At 36.4% G+C, this 23,031-nt stretch overlaps 4 protein-coding genes across 5 annotated transcripts; all 4 read left to right on the top strand.

Annotated features, from left to right (window-relative positions):
* Positions 1-1,769: 1,769 nt before the first annotated feature.
* On the top strand, positions 1,770-6,016 carry LOC125208647 (chaperone protein dnaJ 16). Its single transcript, XM_048108297.1, has 11 exons — positions 1,770-2,255; positions 2,686-2,809; positions 2,910-2,992; positions 3,103-3,214; positions 3,300-3,404; positions 4,251-4,301; positions 4,782-4,871; positions 4,960-5,068; positions 5,161-5,309; positions 5,389-5,442; positions 5,530-6,016. The coding sequence occupies exons 1-11, from the start codon at positions 2,119-2,121 to the stop codon at positions 5,755-5,757; spliced, it is 1,242 nt and encodes a 413-aa protein (XP_047964254.1). The 5' UTR covers positions 1,770-2,118; the 3' UTR covers positions 5,758-6,016.
* Positions 6,017-6,500: 484 nt separating this feature from the next.
* On the top strand, positions 6,501-7,635 carry LOC125203514 (peroxidase 6-like). Its single transcript, XM_048101877.1, has one exon. The coding sequence runs from the start codon at positions 6,523-6,525 to the stop codon at positions 7,519-7,521; it is 999 nt and encodes a 332-aa protein (XP_047957834.1). The 5' UTR covers positions 6,501-6,522; the 3' UTR covers positions 7,522-7,635.
* A 4,775-nt stretch (positions 7,636-12,410) lies between these two features.
* On the top strand, positions 12,411-15,006 carry LOC125204814 (IAA-amino acid hydrolase ILR1-like 6). Of its 2 annotated transcripts, none has more exons than XM_048103550.1 (5): positions 12,411-12,848; positions 13,539-13,664; positions 13,732-14,025; positions 14,114-14,230; positions 14,543-15,006. In XM_048103550.1, exons 1-5 carry the CDS (start codon positions 12,471-12,473, stop codon positions 14,927-14,929), a joined length of 1,302 nt encoding a protein of 433 aa, XP_047959507.1. In that variant the 5' UTR covers positions 12,411-12,470; the 3' UTR covers positions 14,930-15,006. The 2 variants fall into 2 exon arrangements, with proteins under 2 accessions (XP_047959507.1, XP_047959506.1); XM_048103549.1 differs by having other exon boundaries at positions 13,723-14,025.
* Positions 15,007-16,903: 1,897 nt separating this feature from the next.
* Positions 16,904-21,396, top strand: LOC125203173 (NLR family CARD domain-containing protein 3). The gene is made up of 18 exons (XM_048101476.1): positions 16,904-17,062; positions 17,140-17,431; positions 17,855-18,064; positions 18,151-18,209; positions 18,306-18,443; positions 18,652-18,726; positions 18,844-18,927; positions 19,031-19,092; positions 19,267-19,336; positions 19,712-19,787; positions 19,860-19,990; positions 20,107-20,166; positions 20,295-20,369; positions 20,444-20,548; positions 20,623-20,718; positions 20,802-20,882; positions 20,969-21,070; positions 21,155-21,396. Exons 1-18 carry the CDS (start codon positions 17,021-17,023, stop codon positions 21,221-21,223), a joined length of 1,827 nt encoding a protein of 608 aa, XP_047957433.1. The 5' UTR covers positions 16,904-17,020; the 3' UTR covers positions 21,224-21,396.
* The last annotated feature ends 1,635 nt before the right edge of the window (positions 21,397-23,031 follow it).

The following is a 23,031-nucleotide window of genomic DNA, read 5'->3' as shown; positions in this document are numbered from 1 at the left end:
ACGATTGAACCCTAGATTTTTTATTAGAGGATTGGCGAAATGATGAGAGAGAAGGAAAAGAGTCGCGCGAGGATGAATTTTGAAAAATGATATGTTTTTCAAATTTAACTCAATTTTCATTTGTTAAATGATAATTTTACCCCATCATCTTATAGTGAAGTAATTCATTCATATAGTGATGTAAAATCTGGATGAATTTCAAATATTACATAGATGAATATCTGCCTTTGATTTTCTTAATCTTGTAGCTGATATTTGTTCTCTAGTTATGTACTTAATGAACACTTGCCCCATATCACTACTCTTGAGATATATAACGATATAATTACGATCCAGTCTCTATCTAAAAAAACTCATACCGAGACATCCAAGGTATGAACTTAATTAGAGATTTAAGGTTCACATCCTACAAATCTCATTTTTTAATTCCCAACAATAAAGACACAGTAAATTCACTTTGTGATTTTATTGGTGCATATATCAATATGTCACGTGATATTTTTTTTAAAAGATTAATAATTATTTCTCATTTACCTTTTTGGGCGTGGTAACACGACGTTTTTTATTGGTTGGAAGGAAAACGTTTTATCAATTAAGCTGAATTTATCGTCTATAAATGTAAGATAAAAGCTTTGTGATTGCAAACTTAAACTAATACTACGTCCCATCTTCAAACATTTAGTGCATGCCATCAATAGCAACTCTAGTATGTATATATACTTACCAATTAAAGAAAAGGGAGCAAATTGACAGCTACTTTACAGGCCGAATGAACTTTTTAAAATTGTAAATTTAATTGGAACAATATTTAATTAATGATTGATTTCCCGGGACCAATAATTAATTAATGATTGATTTCTTGGGCCTATATAATTTATTGGCCCGTTTATATAGTAGTCGAGCTAATATGTTTAATAGGCCGGCGTTTGCGTTAGAGGGCCTACGATCAATCAAAGTGGCCCAATCATCAAACCACTTCAACACTTTTGTAGGACTAGTATTCAATTATTTATATCGACAGGTGCATTTATTGCGAAATAAATTGTTGTATTGAATTATTACTAGTAGTATATACAGTTTTTTTTCTATGTCACAATACACTAAAAAAAAAACTGGACTTCACTAATTAACCCTGAATGAATATTTACTGAAACATAATATAGAAATATTATAAAATTTATCGCATTTTATCAAATATTTCATGTCAAACGTGTCCTTGTACTTTGTCAACATGATACAATTTTCAGGCATAATTTTTCTTCTTACCAATTTTCAATTGATTTTTGCCCCATATTTTTATTGAATTTCAATTTCAAGTTCTAAAATTTAGAATTTCCATGAGATTTAAAAAAAAACAAATGAAAATAAATTTTATGATATTTAGGCTGTAGCATAATTATGAGACAATTAGCGATCGCGATCATATGAGTGATGAGTAATTAAGAGGTCAAAAATCAGTCACTCTCATCACCACACCTATTAATTACGATATTAATGTCTTACCTTTTTTCTCATCAATTATGCTTACGAATCCGATCTACTTCACTTATCTCCATATGCATTCACCAAATCATCAATTAATAAATTAATTACCTTCATTAAAAATTCGGAAAAACAAGGTTAATATTAATAGAAAAGTGAACCCGCCAGGATGCGCACGATACCCTTGCTGCTGCACAAGTTCTCCACACGGCGCATGGTAGCAAGCGCTAGCAATAAATTTGAATTTTAAACAGCTACCTCATACTATTATATCAAAAGAAAACAAGAAACTAAAAAACAGAAAATGCCACCTAATTTACCCTCCATTTTCTCCAGCTATTGAGCTCTGTTGTTGCTTAGGGTTTTCTTAAAAAAATTATCTCCTCCGACGAATAAAATCATGCATTTTGTCTCAAATTTCTCTGAATAGTTTCCAATTTGAAATGTTTTAAAGTCAATTTCTTCATTTAGGGTTTTCGGACTTTTGTGTTTCAGCTCAATATCTCCATTTGAAAATTTGAAAATTTTCTCATATTTGTTAGCAGAATGAGGGTATCCGTATAATGGATTCAGGATTCGACCTTTGGTTGGGTTTTGTTCCTCTTTGATTCATTATTTTGTTTGCATATAAAGAAAATGCCGGGGCAAAAATCTAAATCTGAGAAAGGGGATGGGGAGAAGCAGCTGCGGAGAGACCCCTATGAGGTTTTGGGGGTGAACAGAAATTCTACCGACCAGGAAATTAAGAGTGCCTACCGGAAGTTGGCTTTAAAGTATGTTAACTTACTTCTCTGATCTTCGCTTAATGTTGAAATCCAGCTGTAAATTATTGAGTTGTGCTTTCTATCACCTCTGTAGTTACGTTTTGATATGAATTTCAGCTATTTAAGATATACCGGATGACATATAGGCTATAGCATTATTATGTTTCTGCATTGCCTAATTTCCAATTCCAACATTTAAATTTGGTAGTGATTAAGGGCATGATTTATTTTAGTACAAAAAGTATGATGTTCCGGTTGTAGCCAGTAAGACGGATCATGAAACATACAGGAAATTTGGTCTTCTCTCTGTCAAACCATTCATCTAACAAATAATGATGAGATGCTCTGTCTCCACCCAATGTGTGTTGTATGCTGAGAAGTATTTCTCAGGATCGATTATGTGTTGGTTACTTGGTTATGTTTGTATTACAAAATGTAGGTACCACCCGGACAAAAATGCAAACGATGTTACAGCTGCGGATATGTTCAAAGAGGTCACATTCTCATATAACATTTTGTCTGATACGGATAAAAGGCGGCAGTATGACACAGCAGGTTTTGAGGTTAGTGTTTGTGAACTCAACCCAGCCTAAGGATTTAATGTGAGCCTTAATTAGTTGATTGTTTGACAGTCTCGAAGTTGTATGTCTTATCCTTTTTCAGGCTGTCGAATCAGAAAGCCAAGAACTGGAACTTGACCTTTCAAGTTTAGGAACTGTTAATACGATGTTTGCTGCAATTTTTAGGTTGGTTGGTATTTATAATGAGTTTGTTTATAATGTTTTCAATCTTGTTGTGAACTATAGGATTATATTTTTGATTTACCTAAATAAACTGTACTTCATTGGGCGATCAGTAAACTTGGAGTTCCTATCAAAACTACTGTATCGGCCACTGTTCTGGAGGAAGCACTAAATGGGGCAGTATCAATTCGTCCACTCCTGCTGGGACAATCTTTGTGCAGGAAGGTATAATCATCTCCCTAAATTAGTAAGCAATATTATACTTATATTTTTTTCTGTTTAAACTAATTCATTATTCTTCTCCCAACAGGTTGAGAAGCAATGTGCTCACTTTTATTCTGTAACCATAACAGAAAAGGAAGCACAGGCAGGACTTGTTTGTCGAGTTTCTTCATCAGATAAGAGCAAGTTTAAGGTATATATATTCTAGTCAGTTTACAGCTTTGTCTAGAGAATGGAAAATGTTGTTCAGTTGTTCTTAAAATGATTATGCAGCATCTGAAAATGATTATGACATATCCTAATATCTCAGTTGTGCTTTATATCATTCTCGTTCAATTTTGTTATTGAGAAATTGTGTCTTCTCATCCGTTATAAGTGGAGATTCTTGGAAATGGGAGTTGCATTAGTTTTCTATTCACAATTAATTTATTATTAGCTTTTGTGTGTAGCTAGTTAATACTATTAACTAAATGTTAGATGCTAACTCTATGCAGCCTTAGCTTGGGGTTTCTTGGGCATTAGAAAGCATAATGCTTATTACTGTTTGCGTTGAAATTTCATAATTATATTTATTGGAATTTTTTGGCTTCAAACTCATTTTGCTCTATAAATAACAAACATGATCCAACAATAGGTTTGTATTTATATTTGTGAGAAGACGTGAACTGTGTCCATGTCTTCTGAAATATTTTCAACCTTCCTTCATCTCATATGTTTTGAAATACTATAAAACTCATATAATTAGGTAAAAATAACAGCAACTTTTCATGACAATGTAGTATCTTAGCCACGGCCACCATAAAATAAGTACCGAGTACTACTAACTTTTATTAAATGGAGAGAAAAATGTCCTTACAAAATGTCCTGGTCTTCCATTCATTTGCGGTGACAGGTCATGCTATTGGGTAACCTGTATTCTTCCAAAATTACGCTAACCAGTTTTTAATTTGCTTTAGTTCTCCAGCACATTATAACCTTTTCCTGTGGTGTAATAATATACTTCCTGCTGCCTTAATGTATCCATGTTGGTCTTTTTCAGCTATTGTACTTTGATCAGGAAGAGAATGGTGGACTATGCCTTGCTTTACAGGTTTATTTCTCCTCGTTCTGTGTAGACCTTTTTAATCAGATGTATAATTCAGTCTCTAATCTCGTGGTTCCCTGGGAGAAGTGTATCATTTCTTTAATAAATAAAAGAATAAATTTTCATTGGTTTCAATAAACGTGATATGAACCCCTGGGAAGCTTGCCACATTTATCCTGATAAAAAGACTGCCATATAGTTGTATTATTAAAATGAAATAGTTTTATTAATATTTTTCTGAAATGAAATTTATGGTACTTATTTTTCTCTGGATTGGTTATTTCCATGTCCCTTTCCTGGAATACATGCTCAGAATAAAACTAAACCTCTCCTCTTGGACTACTTTTAAGAATAGTCATTGGTTTTTGGTTTACATGGCACTAGGCTTGCACTTTTGTCCATTTAGGAGTGATAGTTTGTTGCAATTTATTTTCAGTTTGGTGTTCTATTCTCTCAACTTTAGTCATGATAAACTTTTGTTTATAGGAGGATAGCTCAAAAGCAGGGAAGGTTACATCTGCTGGGATGTATTTTCTCGGATTCCCTGTATATCGGATGGACCCTGCCCATAACTCTGTAAGTAAATCTGGTATGCTCAACTGCATGCGTTAACCCTCCACTTCATTCTTAATTCATTCACATAACTTCCCTATATTGATTTCAGGCGACTGCTGTGAAAGATCCAGATGCTGCTTTCTTTAGAAAGCTGGATGGATTTCAGCCATTTGAAATAACTGAACTCAAAGCCGGCATCCATTATTTTGCAGTTTATGGTAAGACTTGTCCTTGAAATTTGTTTCATATCTATCTCTACCTGAAAGAGACTACTACTCATGTCTGTTGGGCTTTTCAAATTATTTTGCAGGTGATAATTTTTTCAAAAGTGTAAGCTACACTATAGAAATTCTTTCTGCTGAAATCTTTTCTGAAGAGAAGGAGGACCTTAGATCTGTTGAAGCTCAAATATTGTCAAAAAGAGTGGAGCTTTCCAAATTTGAAACCGAATATAGAGAGGTTTGTTGTTAGACTAATCTGTACTCGCACTTTATGGCGAGGTACATGGGAACTTACTTCCATACGTTATTGTTAACAGGTGCTCGCTCAATTCACCGAGATGACAAGTAGATACGCTCAAGAAATGCAAGCTGTAAGTAATGCCCGAGTTAAAACCACTACTAATTGTAGGGAGCAACACCTGTATCTTAGTGTCATCTGAAAAGTTGTGGTTCTGCAGATTGACGAGCTTCTCCAACAGAGGAACGAGATACATGCTTCTTATACAACTGCTCCACAAATAAAGCGCAGCAGTAGTAGTCGAAGCAAGAATAAAGCCACAGTGAAGGAGGGTGATGATTGCCAAGGGAAGGATAAGAAGCAGTCTAGAGGAGAGAGGTCGAAAAAGAAGAAATGGTACAACCTTCACCTAAAAGGAGACAAAAAGAAGCCTTGTGGAATGGATTGAGTAATAATACTATTACTTGTCTCTCATCAGTCTGTTTCTTTGTATGGTCTTCCAGCTGAAGATTGTCTTGTATTATATAGTAAATTGAACGAGTTTAATTCATTCTCTTGGATGCATTTTTATCTACTCCTTGTTAAAGGTTGCTACATAGCAATCGAGATGTAAAATTTGTCATTTGTCACAGGTAACATAGAATTGGAAATTTTGTCACGTTGGAATATTACACATTCTATCTATCTTGTGCTTTTGAAGCCCCTTACCATTCTGTTGATAACCTAATTTTACATCGAGTTGCCTTTGGTGCACAGTTGGAAAATTCAGGGAGAAGCGTTGCCTTTGATGCCACAATTACTTTAATTCTATATTTTCATTCAACTTTAAACCAAAATATAAACTACAGTATTGGATTGTGAGGAGAAAGTTGAAACAGACCCTTCATTCTCAAGAACAGGGAGTACCATCTTTCAAATGGAGCGAGTAGTTAGTTAAATTCGTTTTTTACAATAATATTCACACATTTGAAACACTACTTGTTTCCTTTCCAAAAGTACCAATGTCTGTCAGATTCTTAGGTACGAGCATTATTAGTATAAAAAAAAAATAGTGTAAGTAAATAAAAAGAAAGAGATGGTTAAGTTGCTGAGGAAAGAGATGGGTGAAAAAGAGCGAAATTCGGTTGTTAATGAAATTCCCTTGAATCCATGAGTTGGTGAAAAAACACAAGCACCTCTTTCTTCCTATCACCATTCTCTTCAACATCAAACAATGTCGCCACCACTCCTCCTCCTCTTACTCCTCCCTTTCCTCGTCCTCGTCCAATCCCGCCCCAACACGCAGCAGCCGCCGCCGCAGTTGAAATTAGACTTCTACGCGAAGACGTGCCCCAACTTCGGCAAGATCATCCAAGATGTGATCACCAACAAGCAGATGGCCGTCCCCTCGTCCGCGGCCGGCGTCCTCCGCCTCTTCTTCCACGACTGCGTGGTGGGCGGGTGCGACGCCTCCCTCTTCCTCATCTCCCCCTCCGCCTCGCACGCCTCCGAGCGCGACCACGACATCAACCACTCCCTCCCGGGCGACGCCTTCGACGTGGTCATCCGCGCCAAGACCCGGCTCGAGGTGGAGTGCCCCGGCGTGGCGTCCTGCGCCGACATCCTGGCGGAGGCCACCCGCGGGCTCATCAGCATGGTCGGCGGGCCCTTCTACCCCGTCCTCCTGGGGCGGCGCGACAGCCGCGAGGCGCACGCCAACGACGTGGAGGGCCACATCGCCCGCCCCAACATGAGCGTCACGCAGATCATCAACATCTTCGGCGCCAAGGGATTCTCCGTGCAGGAGATGGTGACGCTCTCCGGGGCCCACACCATCGGCTTCTCCCACTGCTCCGAGTTCGCCTCCCGCATCTTCAACTTCAGCGCCACGCAGGACCACGACCCCTCCATGAACCCCGCCTACGTGGAAGGCCTCCGCAAGCTCTGCGCCGGATACAGGAAGGACCCCACCTTGGCCGCCTTCAACGACCCCATGACGGCTGGGAAGTTCGACAATGCGTATTTTGTGAATCTGCAGAATGGGTTTGGTCTGCTGGCCAGCGATCAGATCCTCGCGTCGGATCCACGAACGAAGCCCATCGTGGATATGTACGCCAAGGATGGCACCAAATTCTTCAAGGATTTCGGCAAGGCTATGGAGAAGGTGGGCATGCTGGATGTCAAGACTGGGGATCAGGGGGAGGTCAGGAAGAGGTGTGACACTCCAAATTGATTTTTTTTCATTTCTTGCAGTTTCAATATATGTATAAACATGATGAAAAACCAAATATCTGTACAAACCATACGTACTTAAGACAACCTAAATATGTACACTTCACACGGCAATATAAACACATTAGACGTCACATTTTTCATTTTTCATTTTCCCTGTCTCCCAATAAATGTCTCATTCACTTTTCCCTTATAGTTGGGTCATTTTCATATATAATACTCCATCCGTCCAACTTTAGGAGTCCCAGATTCCATAAATGGTAATAGGCCTCACATTCCCATAACTTTTTTCACTAACATTTTATTATAAAACTAATACTCTCTCTCTCATAATAAATGTCACACTTTCCTTTTTAGTTTGTCCCACAAAAAATGTCGCATTTCTTTTTTCGAAAAAATTCTCCCTCACGTTAATATAAACATACTCCCTCCGTCCCACAAAGATAGTCCCACTTTGACCCGGCACAAATTTTAAAAAATATAATGAAAAGTGAGTTGAAAAAGTTGGTGGGATGTGAGTCCTACTTTTAAAGTTGGGTTTTTGGCCTTAAAAAACATAAACTTTTCCCGAATTCCGGTTTTTCCCACCAACTTTAAAATTTGTTTTTAAAACCACGAACTTTTGATTCGTTTGCTATTTACCAACCCGACCCGAATACCAAATTTTCGGTGCAAAATTGTCCAACGTGGACAATCGGAAACATGAGTAGGAAACTGATTTTTTGACAGTGAAATCACACTATTTTTTGAATTAACTTAAAATTAAATAAGTAATCTTCAAAGAAAATTTATGGAGATGCAATCTGCAATTCTGGAGCTCTTCATTCTGCAAAAAATTTAAGAAATAATCTTCAATGAATTTCTCAAGATGCAATCTGCAAATCTCGAGATACTCCTTCATCGAGATCTCTTCAGTCTGCAATTCATGCGGCCAAATCTCTTTCTCAGCTCTGCCTCAATTCTCTCTCACAGCCGCGCGCAGCTTTGCTGCCTCCGTCGAATTGAATGTATCTTGAGCGATCAGATGCAGCCACCTCCGTTCCCATCTTCACCGGGGATCTTACGTCCAGCCTCAATTCTCGTCCAGCTCCGGTTCAATTCACGCTGTCTCCTGTTCAATTTCATTTCGCGAAGATCCGCTGCGACATTACTGTTGCTTCCCTTCTGTCGCCTCCACCGAGGTCTACCCTGTCGCCGGCGTGCGAGCCGATCTCCCATCTCCATCGCTCTTCTCCTTCTTGAAACCATCTCCATCTGTCTCCGCCGCCTTGCATCTGGTTGTTGGTTTCGTAGACAGCGCTGCTGACGAGCGGCTGAGGCGGTCGAGGTCGGAGTAGTTGAGGGGGGAGGAAAGGGAGTGGCGGCACTGAAATTTGGGGAGGCAAGGGTGTGAAGAGGGAATATGACAAAGATGAAGGGTTGGAAATGAGAATTCATTAAAGATGAAGGGTGGAAAAAGTGAATATGGCAAAATTGAATAAGACATGTGGCATTGCCAAATAGGATCTCACGTGTGATTTTATCGTCAAATAGGATTAAAAATGACACATAGACCAGTCGGGTTTCACCGGTGACCCGCCGTGGGAAGAAGCAAACGAATCAAAAGTTCGTGGTTTTAAAAACAAATTTTAAAGTTGGTGGGAAAAACCGGAATTCGGGCAAAGTTTATGGTTTTTTAAGCCAAAAACCCTTTAAAGTATTAGTTTTATACTAAAATGTGAGTAGGAATGAGTTGGTGGAATATGGGGTCCACTACCAAAAATGGTAAAAGTGAAATGGAACAAACTTTGTGAGACGGACGGAAATAGAAAAATGGAACAATCTTTGTGGGACGGAGGGAGTACTATTTTCTCTTTCCACCTTACACACAAATCAACATCTCCTAAAATTACATGACATTCTCCAAGTATGCCATCTATTATGGGACGGTGTGAGTATATAAAAGTATGACCTACATTCCACTATTTTTTTTCACCAACTTTCCTTTATAGGAGTATTTCTTAAAACTCGTGTCGAACTCAAATGAGACTCCTAAAGTGGGACGGATGGAGTACTTTTTCTCGCTCTTACTTACTCTCTCTTACTTTATTCTCTCTACTGTTTTCTCTCTTACTTTTTTATCTATTTATTCAATACACACAACATCCATTTCTTAAACTATGTGCTGAAAAGTTCTGTCTCAATTGTGAGAGAAAAAAGGAAGTGCTATAATTAATAAGTGGATCTTACTTTCCACTAATTCATTTCACTCACATTTTATTATAAAATTAATACTCTATATAAAAGTAGGGCCCATATTCCGTTAATTTTTTCTATCTACTTTACTTTATAAAGTTAAACAATTTTTTAAAATTCGTACCGATGAAATATGTGACATTTAATCATAGACGGAAGGAATAATAAAGGTCGTCGTTAACAAAGTAAACTTATTTTATTCATACAAAGGCTAAGCAAAGTATCACCATATCCCCAGCTACATTCCAACAAGGCAACAACCGAGACAATCCTCAACAAACAGCCACACCAGTCATTCAACCAAGAACAAGACGTCAGCACACCCAGAAAAAAAAAAAGGATAAAAAAAAAAACCAAAAGAAACAATTTAGCACACCTTATAAACCTCCAGCATTAAAACAAGAGCCACTGATGTCTGATGAAATCTCAAGAAGTACCAAACCTCGACACATCATACAAATGAAGTTAATTACTGTCTTTTGAAATCAGTGCTGATCCAGGAGCAGGAGGGGACGGAATTAAATATTAAAAAAATAATAGTATGTTTTTTTAATAATAAAACTAAATAATACACCCCCGTCCACAAAAAATAGATCATTTTGTGTATGACACAAGTTTTTATGTAGAATTGGTAAAGTAAGAGAGAGAATGAGAAAAAGTAGTAAAATAAGAGAGATAGAGAGAAAAAGTGAGTAAAGTATGATAGAGGGAAGAAAAAATGGAAAAAGTATGAGAGATAAACTTTTCATTTTAAGAAAGTGATCTATTTTTTGTGGACGTCCCAAAATGGCAAAAGTGATCTATTTTTTTTGGACGGAGGGAGTATTATTAATAATATAAAAATACAAAAGTAATACTATATGTTAAATAGTACTCCCTCCGTTCCATAGTAATAGAATCATTTTGCCATTTTAGTACGTTCCATAGTAATAGAGTCATTTTTCTTTTTACTAAAAGTTAACACATTTTTCCACACCTACTTTACTCTCTCTTACTTTATTCTCTCTTCATCTCTCAACCTTTTTCATTTTCCACTTTACTCTTTTACTTAACTCGTAACACAATTTTTCTTAATCTCCGTACCGAAAAGAAACGCCTCCATTACTATGGAACGGAAGGAGTAAACATTTAGACTCCATACATATTTCAAATGTTTATATTGATATACAAGTAATAGGACGCTAAAATATCATATAAAATAAGTATTTTATGGAGTAGTAATAAATACAATAAAATGTGTTTAAAAAAATTATTTAACTAAAAGATAAATTGTAGTACAACAGAATAATATGTGTAAACTAAAAAAATAGTATTTAATGGTTTGATTTGGTAATAAAAAGTAATATAAGTTGACAAAATGAAGAAAGAATGGTTAAGAGGAGTAATATGAATTGATAAAAATGCTCAATGAGGCTTGATCCATGGACTTCTTTGTTAAATGACCAACAAACAACTAGTACTAGGCTACTAACTTCAATATTACATTGATAGAAAATCCATATTTTTACATGGAGTTAGTAATTTTGCTATTTTCACTCAACCCAAAGGGATATTTAGACTCTTCGAGCGCCGGGAAGGGGCGGATGCCCCCTCCTACCCCCTGGGTCCGCTGGTGGCAATCGCCACTATCTGGCAACGTGCTACCATGGACCCGGACGTGAATTTTCACTGTCGCCCCCTCTGATAGCTTCTGACGTGCTACCATGCGCACTGTCAGCTCCGGTACTCCTTTGCACCCTCCGTTTTAGGATCATGGATCCACCATCTTTTGAAATCATCCTCTGTCATGAACGCCTAATTTCTTTTATTTTCAAAGGTCTCGCCAACCTCTAATGCTTTTAGGGGGAACGAGTGCATGAAAAATAGTTAGAATGACTTGTCTCGTATTGATTACTACTATACTAATTAATAATCTTGTACGTATTGCATGCGCATTTATATATTGTGATTATTAATTTCCGGATATTCTATTAAAACAAACATTAGAATTTAGACGTACCCAGCTGCTTACTAAACAACTTTTTTTCAACTAGTTAAATTGTATTTATAATTATTAGTATTAATTAGTAAATTGTAAGCGATACATATCAGATGTAATAGATTTTATATATAAATTAAAACTTATATGTTAGTTTTAGATTTAAATTACCTACTAATAACTGCCGTCGGCGCCATGGTGCACGATTTTTGCATTATTCATTTGTTTATATTGTAAAAACTCATTCATAAATATTCAATTTATGTACATGGGGACACCGGACACATAAAGTTCCTATTCCCTCTAGCAAATATCAACTCGAGAATTATCAACCTCAAATTAACATATAAGTGGGCGACAACAGTTATAGAATCACACCATCTGTTGTTTTCATACGATATTTGCACGTTTTTGTTCTTAAATATGCATTTTCTCCTTCAATTATTAATCTACCAGCCAAATAAAATATTAAATAATAACTAAAACGTCCATCATCTTGCTGTCTCATTTTCCTCCATAGATTTTTTGTTTAATAAATTGTCCAAGCAAATTTAACTTCTTTCTCCCCAGTCCAATAGCTACCTATCAATATCATGGTCCACCATTTTCTTCTTGTTTTGTACTATTAAATTCATTAACAGTACAATACAATTATAAAAGACGCTTGAGAAAACTTTATATGGCATAATAAATCTAACAAAAAAAAAATCTACATATACAATTAGCTAGAAAAAAAAATGGGAGTAGTTAAAGATCTCCAAATCTCGATTATTTTCAAGTCTGTATTGCTCTACTCATGTATACAGATTTGTAGCAGCCATGTTTGCAACCCTTTTCTCCACAAACACAACTCTTCCCTTTCCGGTGTTGTAAACGCTATGGCGAATTCAGCGGAGACGAAGAGATGGATGGTGAAGATAAGGAGACAAATCCACAGGAATCCAGAGCTTGCTTTTGAAGAATTTGAGACTAGCTCTCTCATCAGAGATGAGCTGGACCGAATGGGGGTTCGGTATCAGTGGCCGGTGGCTCGTACAGGTGTCGTCGCGGCCATAGGTTCGGGTTCTCCTCCGGTTGTGGCACTTAGAGCTGACATTGACGCTCTGCCAATCCAGGTATAACTTGACCAGGTGGTCCTAGGTAGTTTAATTAGTTTGAATTATGGAGTATAAGACAAACAAGCCCTTCATTATACAAAATGCAGCCACTTTATGTAGATTTTGTTGATTTGACAGTTGTTGGTTTAGTATCCATGGCCCATTTACTTTGATTACTTCTGAGTGTAGGATGAATTCATACAAATAATTCAAGCTAATTCATTTTTTACTTTGATCAATTGTTTAATTTCGAACATGTCTATTTCATCCTTCAAATTACACCGTTAATGGTATAGTTGCACCTTACAGACATTTGAATAGTACTGTATGTGTTTGTGGTATAGAATCAACAGCTGAAGATCATATCCACTCTAAATTTATCAAAATATCCCCAGAAAAAAGAATTAAGACAATTTTATTCTTTTCAATGCTAGGAGATTAAGAAATGCAGTAAATATTTCACACTCCATGTTAGGTAGAGAAAAAAGTTTAAAAAAGAATAAAATAAGAGATATAAATAGAGAATAACTATTAGTAGTATTACTTTTTGTCAAAAATATAAAGGCATAGACTCTAATGAAGAACTAAGGGAGTAGTACTTGTTTGAACTTGTAGTGGCATGTGCTGATTAATGACTGTAATTTTCGTTGCATATAGTGTGAAAATTAAGAGTGGAGTTAATTAAAAGTGGTAGCAATAAGCATGTAGGAATTGAGAGAATGGGAGCACAAGAGCCAAGTGAAGGGCAAGATGCACGCCTGCGGCCACGACGCCCACACCGCAATGCTTCTCGGCGCTGCATCGATTCTGCACCACCTCCGCATCTACTTGACGGTAACAACTCAAACACATAAATTAAAACACTTTGTTTAACTGATGGGAAATAATTTAGATGGCGCAGGGAACGGTGGTGCTGATATTCCAACCGGCGGAGGAGAGCGGCGAGGGCGCGAGGGAGATGGTGAGAGAGGGCGTGGTCGACAACGTCACCGCTATTTTAGGGCTGCACACCGTGCACGGCTATCCACGAGGCGCAGTCGCTTCCCGCCCGGGGAAGTTTCTGGCCGGCTGCGGGAGCTTCAAGGCTGTGATCGGCGGCCGTGGAGATGCAGCCGATCACATCTTGGCTGCTTCTGCTTCGATTATAAGCTTGCAGAATATTGTGTCTAGAGAGACTGACCCTTTAGACTCTCAGGTGACTACTTACTACAAACTTCATCCTTCTGCTCTTTTATTTTATTTTTGTTTGAATGCGATTTCTTCTTCTTCTCTTTTTTCTTGAGGTGGTTTCTGTGACTATGGTGCACGCGGGAGATGCAACCAATGTAGCCACGATTGCGGGAACGTTCAGAGCATTCGGCATAAATAGCATGAATGCAATTAGGAAAAGAATTGAAGAGGTAATTATTTCAAAAAAATCATTAAGTTAATAGCCATTTACTAAATTCTAAAATTTGGTTAAAGTTGCGTCACTTCTATGAAGTTTGAAATTAAAAATACTAAATTAACAATGTGATATATTGTACTATAAAAATTGAAATTTCATGATTTAATAATTCAATTGTAAACTTCATGAAACTCATCAGAATTTGATCAAATTTTATGCTTTAAATAACTATTAACTTAAAATATACGGTAATATAGTACTAGAATAAAAAAAGAAAAGAAAAGTGGGACGCTTCCAAATGATTTTCCAGTGCTTTTGTTTCTAGGTTATAAAAGGTCAAGCTGCGGTGCAGCGATGCTCGGCGGAGGTGGAATTCGACGGAGAAGAGCATCCGACGCTTCCGCCGACCATAAACAATGAGAAAATATACGAACATGTGAAGCAAGTTTCATGGAATGTTGTTGGGGAAGAGAAGACGATTTTGGCTCCAACGTTTATGGGGAGTGAAGATTTTGCAGTATACTTGGAGAAAATAGAAGGATCGTTCTTGCTGTTGGGAGTTGAAAACGAAAAGGCAGGATCTGTTTACCCACCTCACAGCCCTTACTTCACAGTTGATGAGGATGTTCTTCCCATTGGAGCCTCAATCCATGCTCTTTTTGCAATTTCTTATCTGCTCAATCTAACTACCCCTTGCCAATTGCTAATTTGATTTACTATTATTGTCATCTTCAACTATTATGCTTTAATAATTTCAGTTATGCATACATAGTTGCATGCTCCATCAAACTTTGAGTCGCGATAATATAGTATAGTACATATAACTAGTAATTCGATTTTGCACATTTATAAAATACATAGATGAATTATTGGTGTTTGTATATACAAACTTTGTGTGCATTTCGATTTTGCAGATTAACTTTTTTTTTTTTGAGAAAATACACGAACCTACATAAACATTGTCTATGGTTTCCAACAATCAAATGATCGACGGTGATTTATCACATAGTTTTTTTTTTATTAGGATAATAAAGCCTATATAGGTACGCAATTCAAATTCTTTCTTAAACAATTTTATGTGCGATCCCACTATATATTAATATCTCTATTCTAATAATATTATAAAAGAAATAAAAATATTTATAATGAGATCATTATGAAATTTACAATTTTACTAATTATGAATTTGTTTAAAAATTCATAATTTTATTAATTATTAAATAATTAACCCTAAATCATTAATCGACTTGAAAATACTAGAACAAGTTATAAGTGTAAAAACATGATTAAAATCTAAAGAAAAATAGAAAAATGATAGTGTGATACGGCTAGGGATGTCAATCTAGCCTGAAATCCGTGAATCAACCCGAATAATCCGATAAAATTATAGGGTTAGGCCCGGAAAATCGCAACCCAGATACAGAATAGGGCTACACGGGCTGACCGTTCGGGTCAGCGGGTTATGCGGGCTGGCCCGGGTGGGTTGCAGGTTAGCCCATGGGTTGGACATTTAAAATAAAAATATAATTAAAATTTTAGGTTATGTACTTATATGAAGTATATATGGTAATTACAATATTAAAAGCAGCGTTGATATGAAGTATATATGGTAAGTACAATATTAAAAAGCAACATTGGTATGAAGTATATATAGTAATTATGTATTCTCTCTCAAATTGAAAGTTAGGGTTTTATGGAATATAGATGCTATTAATATTTATTCATATTAATGCCGCATTACATCTTTCCTCTCGAAGTGAATGATCTAGTTGAAGCTTCAAAAGTTATTGATGTAGAAGAATCTCATTCAACTTCATAGAATTTATTTTTGACATACTACTATCTATACTATCTTTTTTAACTACTTCGAAATTTTTTGGGGGTATATAATTAAGAATGTCATTCAACTCCTTTTAAATGCATGATTTCCATTTAATTGTAGTCAGATTCACGTGTTCTACTAATTAGCGATATGTTTATGTATTTTGTTTCAATCTTCAATTATTATTATTTTATTTCTCTTGATCACTTTGATAATACTTTTAGTATTTGCGATAATCTATATTTTTTTTAAGTTAGAATATTGGATTGGATAGAAAGTACTACCTCCGTCCTCCAAATTTTGACATACTTTGACCCGGCACGGGTTTTAACAAATGTAATGGAAAGTGCGTGTTGAAAAAGTTGGTGGGATGTAGGTCCTACTTTTAAAGTATTAGTTTTATAATAAAATGTGAGTATGAATGAGTTAGTGGAATATGAAGTCCACTACAAAAAATGGTAAAAAGTGAAGTGTGTCAAATTTTCAGGGACGGATAGTAAACTGTGTTAAAATTTGGGGACAGAGGTAGTAACACATAAGATCACTTTTGGCCCGAATAGCCTGTGGGTTAGCTCGAAACCCGAAGATTTAGGGCTAGGGCCGAAAATTTATAGCCCGAAAAATTCACAACCCGAATAACCCGCACCCAAATAGATCGACAACCCAAATGGATTGGCCCGAACTCTAGCGGGTTAGTCCAATTGACGTCCCTAGATACGGTAATCGGGTAGTAAAATGGAAGGTAGCTTCTCTCTTGCTCTGGTCATTGAAGACACTCTGTAATACATTTGATAGGCCGAAACAATTGGGCTAGTGGTGTAAGCCCTCTTAATAAGCCCAACTTTTGGTAAGAGCAACTGAGAATTGTTTGATGATTGATCTATCTTCATCTACTTCTTCCTCTTCAAGCGCCGTTCCATTGAATTCTATCCCTGTCTTCAACAGCTTCGCTCCGCCCAAATTAAACATACACCTAAACTAATGGTCTCTACTTCTGCGCTTTCTCTCTCTTCTCATCTAGAGGTACTCCATACATCTCCTCACTTCTACTTTACTTAATCTTCTGAATTTTGTTTATGGTTTGATTTCTGCTATCTCAGATTAGTTTCGCTTTTAGAAGCAAACACACAACTCAGCTATGGACCCTCAGCTCCACCAACAGCTCTTCGCTAAGGCGCAGCCGCCATTTTACTCTAGTTACCTTCAATTCCGAACCATTAAGCTCTAGAAAATTCGAAATCAGAGCGGCGGCGGCCGGCGGAGGCAGTTCCAGGCGTACCGGTAGTTCTCGTAGGGTTTACCAGGAGTCTCAAGCGCAAACTCCCATTGCTCCGGTCACACAAGCTGCTTCCTACATTCTGCCTGCAGGCGCATTCGTAATCGCCACTTTTGGTATGCCTTTCGCGCCTTATGAGTGTTTACCTTTTTTTTTACTGAGGTACTACATGTTTTCGGCATTTATAATGTGCGTTGCTGGTTGTATTGGATTCCATCATAGCTTGCATCTTTTTGATTATTTGATTTATGGAAAAGGATACTTGTTTTATTTGTAGAATTTGGGGGAAGTGTAGGATTTAGGATACTTTGACCGATTTGCTTGCATTTGATGTTTTGTGGCAGTATGGTATTTATTATTTGAGTTAACTTGATTTGCTGCTCCTTGTATAGCAGTATTCAACGCATTATGCTCGATTGGATCGAATAGTTAGTGTAGTAGCCACTGCTCTAGAGTTGTCATAATGTAATTTGTGATGACTGTCTGAGGGAGTTATGTAGTTCTCAATTGGTAACTAATCTGTGCTTTCCAGCTGACAGTTTTATGGAAATTGGTGGAGAAAATTCTAGTGCCAAAATCGGCTAAGTCTGTAGCCGAAGAGGATAAGCCTGCCTCTGGGGAGAAGTGGTCTTTCTCTCAGGGGATAAACTTTTTGTCACCTTCTGGTGCCAAAGTTGAAAGGGAATCCAGAATGCGGTTAAATGATTTTGCCAGGGAGCTTAGATCATTTAGCAGCATTGACATGTCAGGTATTGGAATGTTTATTTTGTGTTCACTTGATGCTGAATTTTCCACTATGACAAACCATTAGTCTAACGCTAGACGGTGCTATTAGGTCGCAACTTTGGAGATGAAGGGTTATTCTTCCTAGCTGAGAGCTTGGCGTATAATCAAGTAAGAGTTTATTTAAACTATATCTTGTTCAGCTATAAATCACCTTGGAAGATTTCTGCCATTTACTCCCTACTTGTAATCTTGTATCATTTGCAGACTGCAGAAGAAGTGAGTTTTGCTGCAAATGGGATTACTGCTAAAGGAATAATGGCTTTTGATGGGATATTACAGTCAAATATTGCTTTGAAATCTCTCAACTTATCAGGAAACTCTATTGGAGATGAAGGAGTGAAGGTAGACTTACATAAGATAGCGCTATTTGTTTGGAATTATACAATTATTACATGTTAACTCTTATACTGATGTAAGTATATAATTACTCAATTTTGTTTATCTATTGAATACTGTTTGACCTAACCTCTTTCATGGTTCAAAGTTTTAGTCCCACTCAACAGTTTTTATTTATTTATTTATTTTTATTTTAGATTTTTTATTGTTGCAGTGTTTATGTGACATTCTGGTGAAAAATTCTGGTATTCAGAAGCTACAACTTAGTAGCAGTGCATTTGGAGATGAGGTTAGCTTACTTTTAGTCTTTGAAGATTTATTAAGATCCAGACATGCTCCATCATGTGAATACCTTGGTAACAGTCATGAAATAGCCTAATTTGTCGTTCTTATTTTTTATGTGTAGGGAGCAAAAGCTATTGCTGAGATGTTGAAGAAAAATTCGACCTTGCGTATCATTGAACTTAATAACAATCTAATTGACTACTCTGTATGAAATTATATCTTGCTGTACTACACACAATCTCAGTTTGTGTAAATATATTGAGTCTTACCACTGATTCTGTTTGTATTAACTTTGGAAATGGAGGTAGGGATTTTCAAGCCTTGCTGGAGCGCTTCTTGAGAACAAGACTATACTGTCTATATACCTCAAGTAATGATCTATTTCACCAAAAGACTGCTCAATATTTTTTAATAAATACATAAATATCAAAGAACTGATGCCTGATTATCTTCTCTTGGTATAGTTTTCTGTGAACATGCATTTTCTCCTTTAAGAAGAAACTTGTCTTCATTTGTGTAAGTATTTATTTTTGTTCTATTCCAGTGGTAATTATGGCGGTCCCCTAGGTGCATCTGCACTGGCGAAAGGTCTGGAGGGAAACAAATCCTTGAGGGTATATTTTTATAATTTTTCTTTGTTCGTATTGTCTCACCTTTAAAATTATGTCAGTCGTGCAATAACCAAGAAACAAGAAGACTCATGCACTGTAAAGATGCAACACCATATTCATATGAACTTTGTTCCCCTGGAAAATAAACTGCCTAATTTGCATAGACACATGATTGTTCCATTAATACATCATGTAAAAAGTGTGGGTGCTTGCTTATTTCTTGATGGAAATAAGAGTGGCATCTTATGTATTGCTATTGGTTACTGGGCATGGGATTTCTGTAACGAAATATTACAATGGGCTGTAAATGTGTGTGACCAGTTTCCTTAAAAAATTTAGATTCATTACCGAGGTCAGTGTTTCACTGTAATTATCTAGGAACTCTATTTGCAAGGGAACTCTTTTGGAGACGAAGGTGTCATTGCTCTAATGTCTGGCTTGTCTTCTCATAAAGGTCAGTTGCAGCCACTTTCCTTTCCTCCTGATGCGTACTGCAGCAGATCTGGCTTTTAATATGTTCATGCAGGGAAGCTTACCGTCTTGGATCTTGCAAATAATTCGATTGGTGCACGTGGAGCCTCTCATGTTGCTGAATATATAAAAAAGAGCAAGAGTTTGCTGCTGATTAACCTTTACATGAATGATATTGGGGATGAGGTAGTTTTTCCAATCTGCTACTGAAAAAAAATGCAGCTGTGACCTCATGGTTTCACCCAATTCTTACCAATTTTGATACAATATGTACTAATTGTTCTCTTATATATTTTCTTTAGGGAGCTGAAAAAGTAGCAGAGGCTTTGAAGGATAATCGTTCAGTTACAAATGTTGATCTAGTAAGTATATGGAAGTATGGAACTCATTATGATCTGTGAAGTGACTCTATCCTCGAATATGTATGCTTGACCCCTGGTACTCCCGAGTTTTTGTGATACTTGAGTAACAGTTGTGAATTTACTTGCAGGGCGGAAATGACATCCACGCCAAAGGGATCAGTGCAATTGCTCGTGTTCTGAAAGATAATTCTGTTATTTCTGCTGTGAGTTTCTCACTTTTTGCTTCTCAGTATCTTAGATGTGATGTACATAATAAAAGCCATAAGTTCTGTTCCAGTTGGAAATCGGTTATAATCCAATTGGCCCTGATGGTGCAAAGGCTTTAGCTGAAGTTCTTAAGTTTCACGGGAATGTAAAAGACCTCATGCTTGGTTGGTGTCAGGTATGAACATATAATAGTCTACCACCCTTTTTGAGGATGTATTCGAATATATTCTGTATGAACAATTTTTACAGATAGGTGCAACTGGAGCCGAAGATATTGCAGATATGCTGAGATACAATAGCACCATTTCAAGTCTAGATCTCCGAGCCAACGGGCTCCGAGATGAGGTTTGGCTTATTAATGCTGTCATTCATTGTTCTTAATATGATCCCATGCATGTTATCCCAAGTAATAATCTCATGATCTCCAGGGCGCCATATGCCTTGCTCGCAGCTTGAAAGTCGTGAACGAATCTTTGGTGTCGCTCAATCTTGGCTTCAATGAAATCAGAGTATGAAATACCTCTTCGAAAGTTCTGACTACATAGTGTAGGCTTGTGTCATTATTTTATAGCGCCATTTCCCCCTCCTGATTCAGGATGAAGGGGCTTTTGCCATTGCTCAAGCGCTCAAGTCGAACGAAGATGTAAGGCTCACATCATTAAATCTCATGAACAATTTCCTTACCAAATTGGGACAGGTAATTCACTTTACATATTCATTCTCAAAACTGTTTAATAATATATCAATAGGTAGCTTGAAATAAACCTGAAAAAACCTGCAGAGTGCAATCACAGATGCAAGCGATCATGTATTCGAGATGAATGAGAAGGAGCTTACTATTGTTTTCTAGATAGGAACATATAATTCTTTTTCCTTTTTTTTTTTTTTTGAGGTTTCCATTTGGCGATGGTCTTAAGAGATTAATCCATATTAGATAATACCTTTTCGACAGAATTAACTGGGATTATTTCAGTAGGGGAAACTATAAATTTTGACCACTTTATATCATTTTATTTTTGATTTTGTTGTTGTAGCACGTTTTATTGGTGTAATTTATGTTTTTGCGTGATTAAGAATTTACCAATGGGTAAAAGTTAGTGTTCTTTTTTCATTTTGGGGTGTTCACAACTATTATTTCCTTCCATTTTAGTAGTAACATGGCCAATTACTTTTTCCCACTTTCACCAATAGTATTGCTAGGGGAAGGTGGTGGGAGTAGTATTTATCAGAGCCACGATAACATTTTTTGTTGATTTCTTGGTTTTTTTGGACTAAGTTGAAAATATATTGAAGATTTGCCATTTAAATGTGGTACATGTCAAAATTGGGGCGTATAGTGTAGGCCTTGGTCCCCATGAGTATGGGGTCATCTAACTAACATTATATCATGACTGAGAATTCATGCACCATATTGATTTTTTCAGACCTAACTCCAGCTGTTCGATGCTAAAGTAAAAGCAAGTAGTGTTTTTTTACGTGGAAAATAATTAGAGTATTTCTCTTGAGTAAACATACTGGTAGTAAAATCTTCCTCTATGATATGTATCACCGAAGATGATCCATTTTTCATTTGTCTTAATCAAGATAACCTATTAGTACTAAATATTTTTTTTAATTTTTATTTTCTCTCTTACTATATTCTTCTTACTTAATATTCCATAAAATAAAACTATATATAATCTTGTACCACCTAATAAACGGATCACTGGAATGGAGGGAGTATAGTGTTTTTGAAATTTATTGCACATTAGAGTTTTGTGATTATTAATGGAGGGCAAATTTTATTACTCCCTCCTTTGTCTCAAGTTAGTTGATTTTGGTTTTTTTAAAGTAGTTGAACAAATTTTTTTTTGATAAAAATTTTATCTTTTCTCTTTTACTACTATTTTATTCCCTTTCTTAATTTCTGTTTTAATCTTTAATATATTATTTTTTAAAATTTTGTGCTTAAAAAAATGCATCGACTGAGGGAGATTATTTGTTTATAGTTTATACAGATTTGGCGAGAAGTTATCTTTAATTTGTTAATGAATAGCATGAAACAATACGTTATTTGAGTTGTCTTCCATACATAAATTTATTTGGTATTCTGCTATAGTTGGTGCGATTTCAGAAGATTGTAATTCCAAAGTGAAGTAGTAGAATCCAGCTCACTGTCAGATTGTAGAGCTGTCCTATCGAATTATTTAGGCCCACCCCCACCTCAAATAGGACTCTCTCTTTTATCCATTGCCCTTCCCGTCCCAGTTTAATTAATACTCCATCCGTCCCGGATAATTCGGGTCATTTTGACCGGATACGGGTTTTAAGAATTATAATGAAAAATAGGTTGAAAAAGTTAAGTGCAATGTGGGTCCTATCTTTAGTTTTATAATAAAATGTGAGTAGGAATTAGTTAGTGGAATATGGGGTTTACTACTAAAAATGGTAAAAATGAAATGGGACAAATTATATAAGACGGGCCGAAATTAAAAATTGGGACGAATTATCTGAGACGGAGAGAGTATTAGTACTTCCAAATTTCTTTAAATATACGGATAAATTTCAGAGACTCTCTTCACATCCAAATTTCTTTAAAATTTAAAACTTCATGAAAAATAGAGAGATACTCTATTTTCTCCGAAAATCGTCAAATATCTCACATTTGTTTACTTATTT

The sequence above is a fragment of the Salvia hispanica genome, chromosome 2 (assembly GCF_023119035.1).
Source record: "Salvia hispanica cultivar TCC Black 2014 chromosome 2, UniMelb_Shisp_WGS_1.0, whole genome shotgun sequence".
Taxonomy (NCBI): domain Eukaryota; kingdom Viridiplantae; phylum Streptophyta; class Magnoliopsida; order Lamiales; family Lamiaceae; genus Salvia; species Salvia hispanica.
The sequence above is the reverse complement of the archived record's forward strand: the minus strand, read 5'-3'. Positions and strand labels throughout refer to the sequence as shown.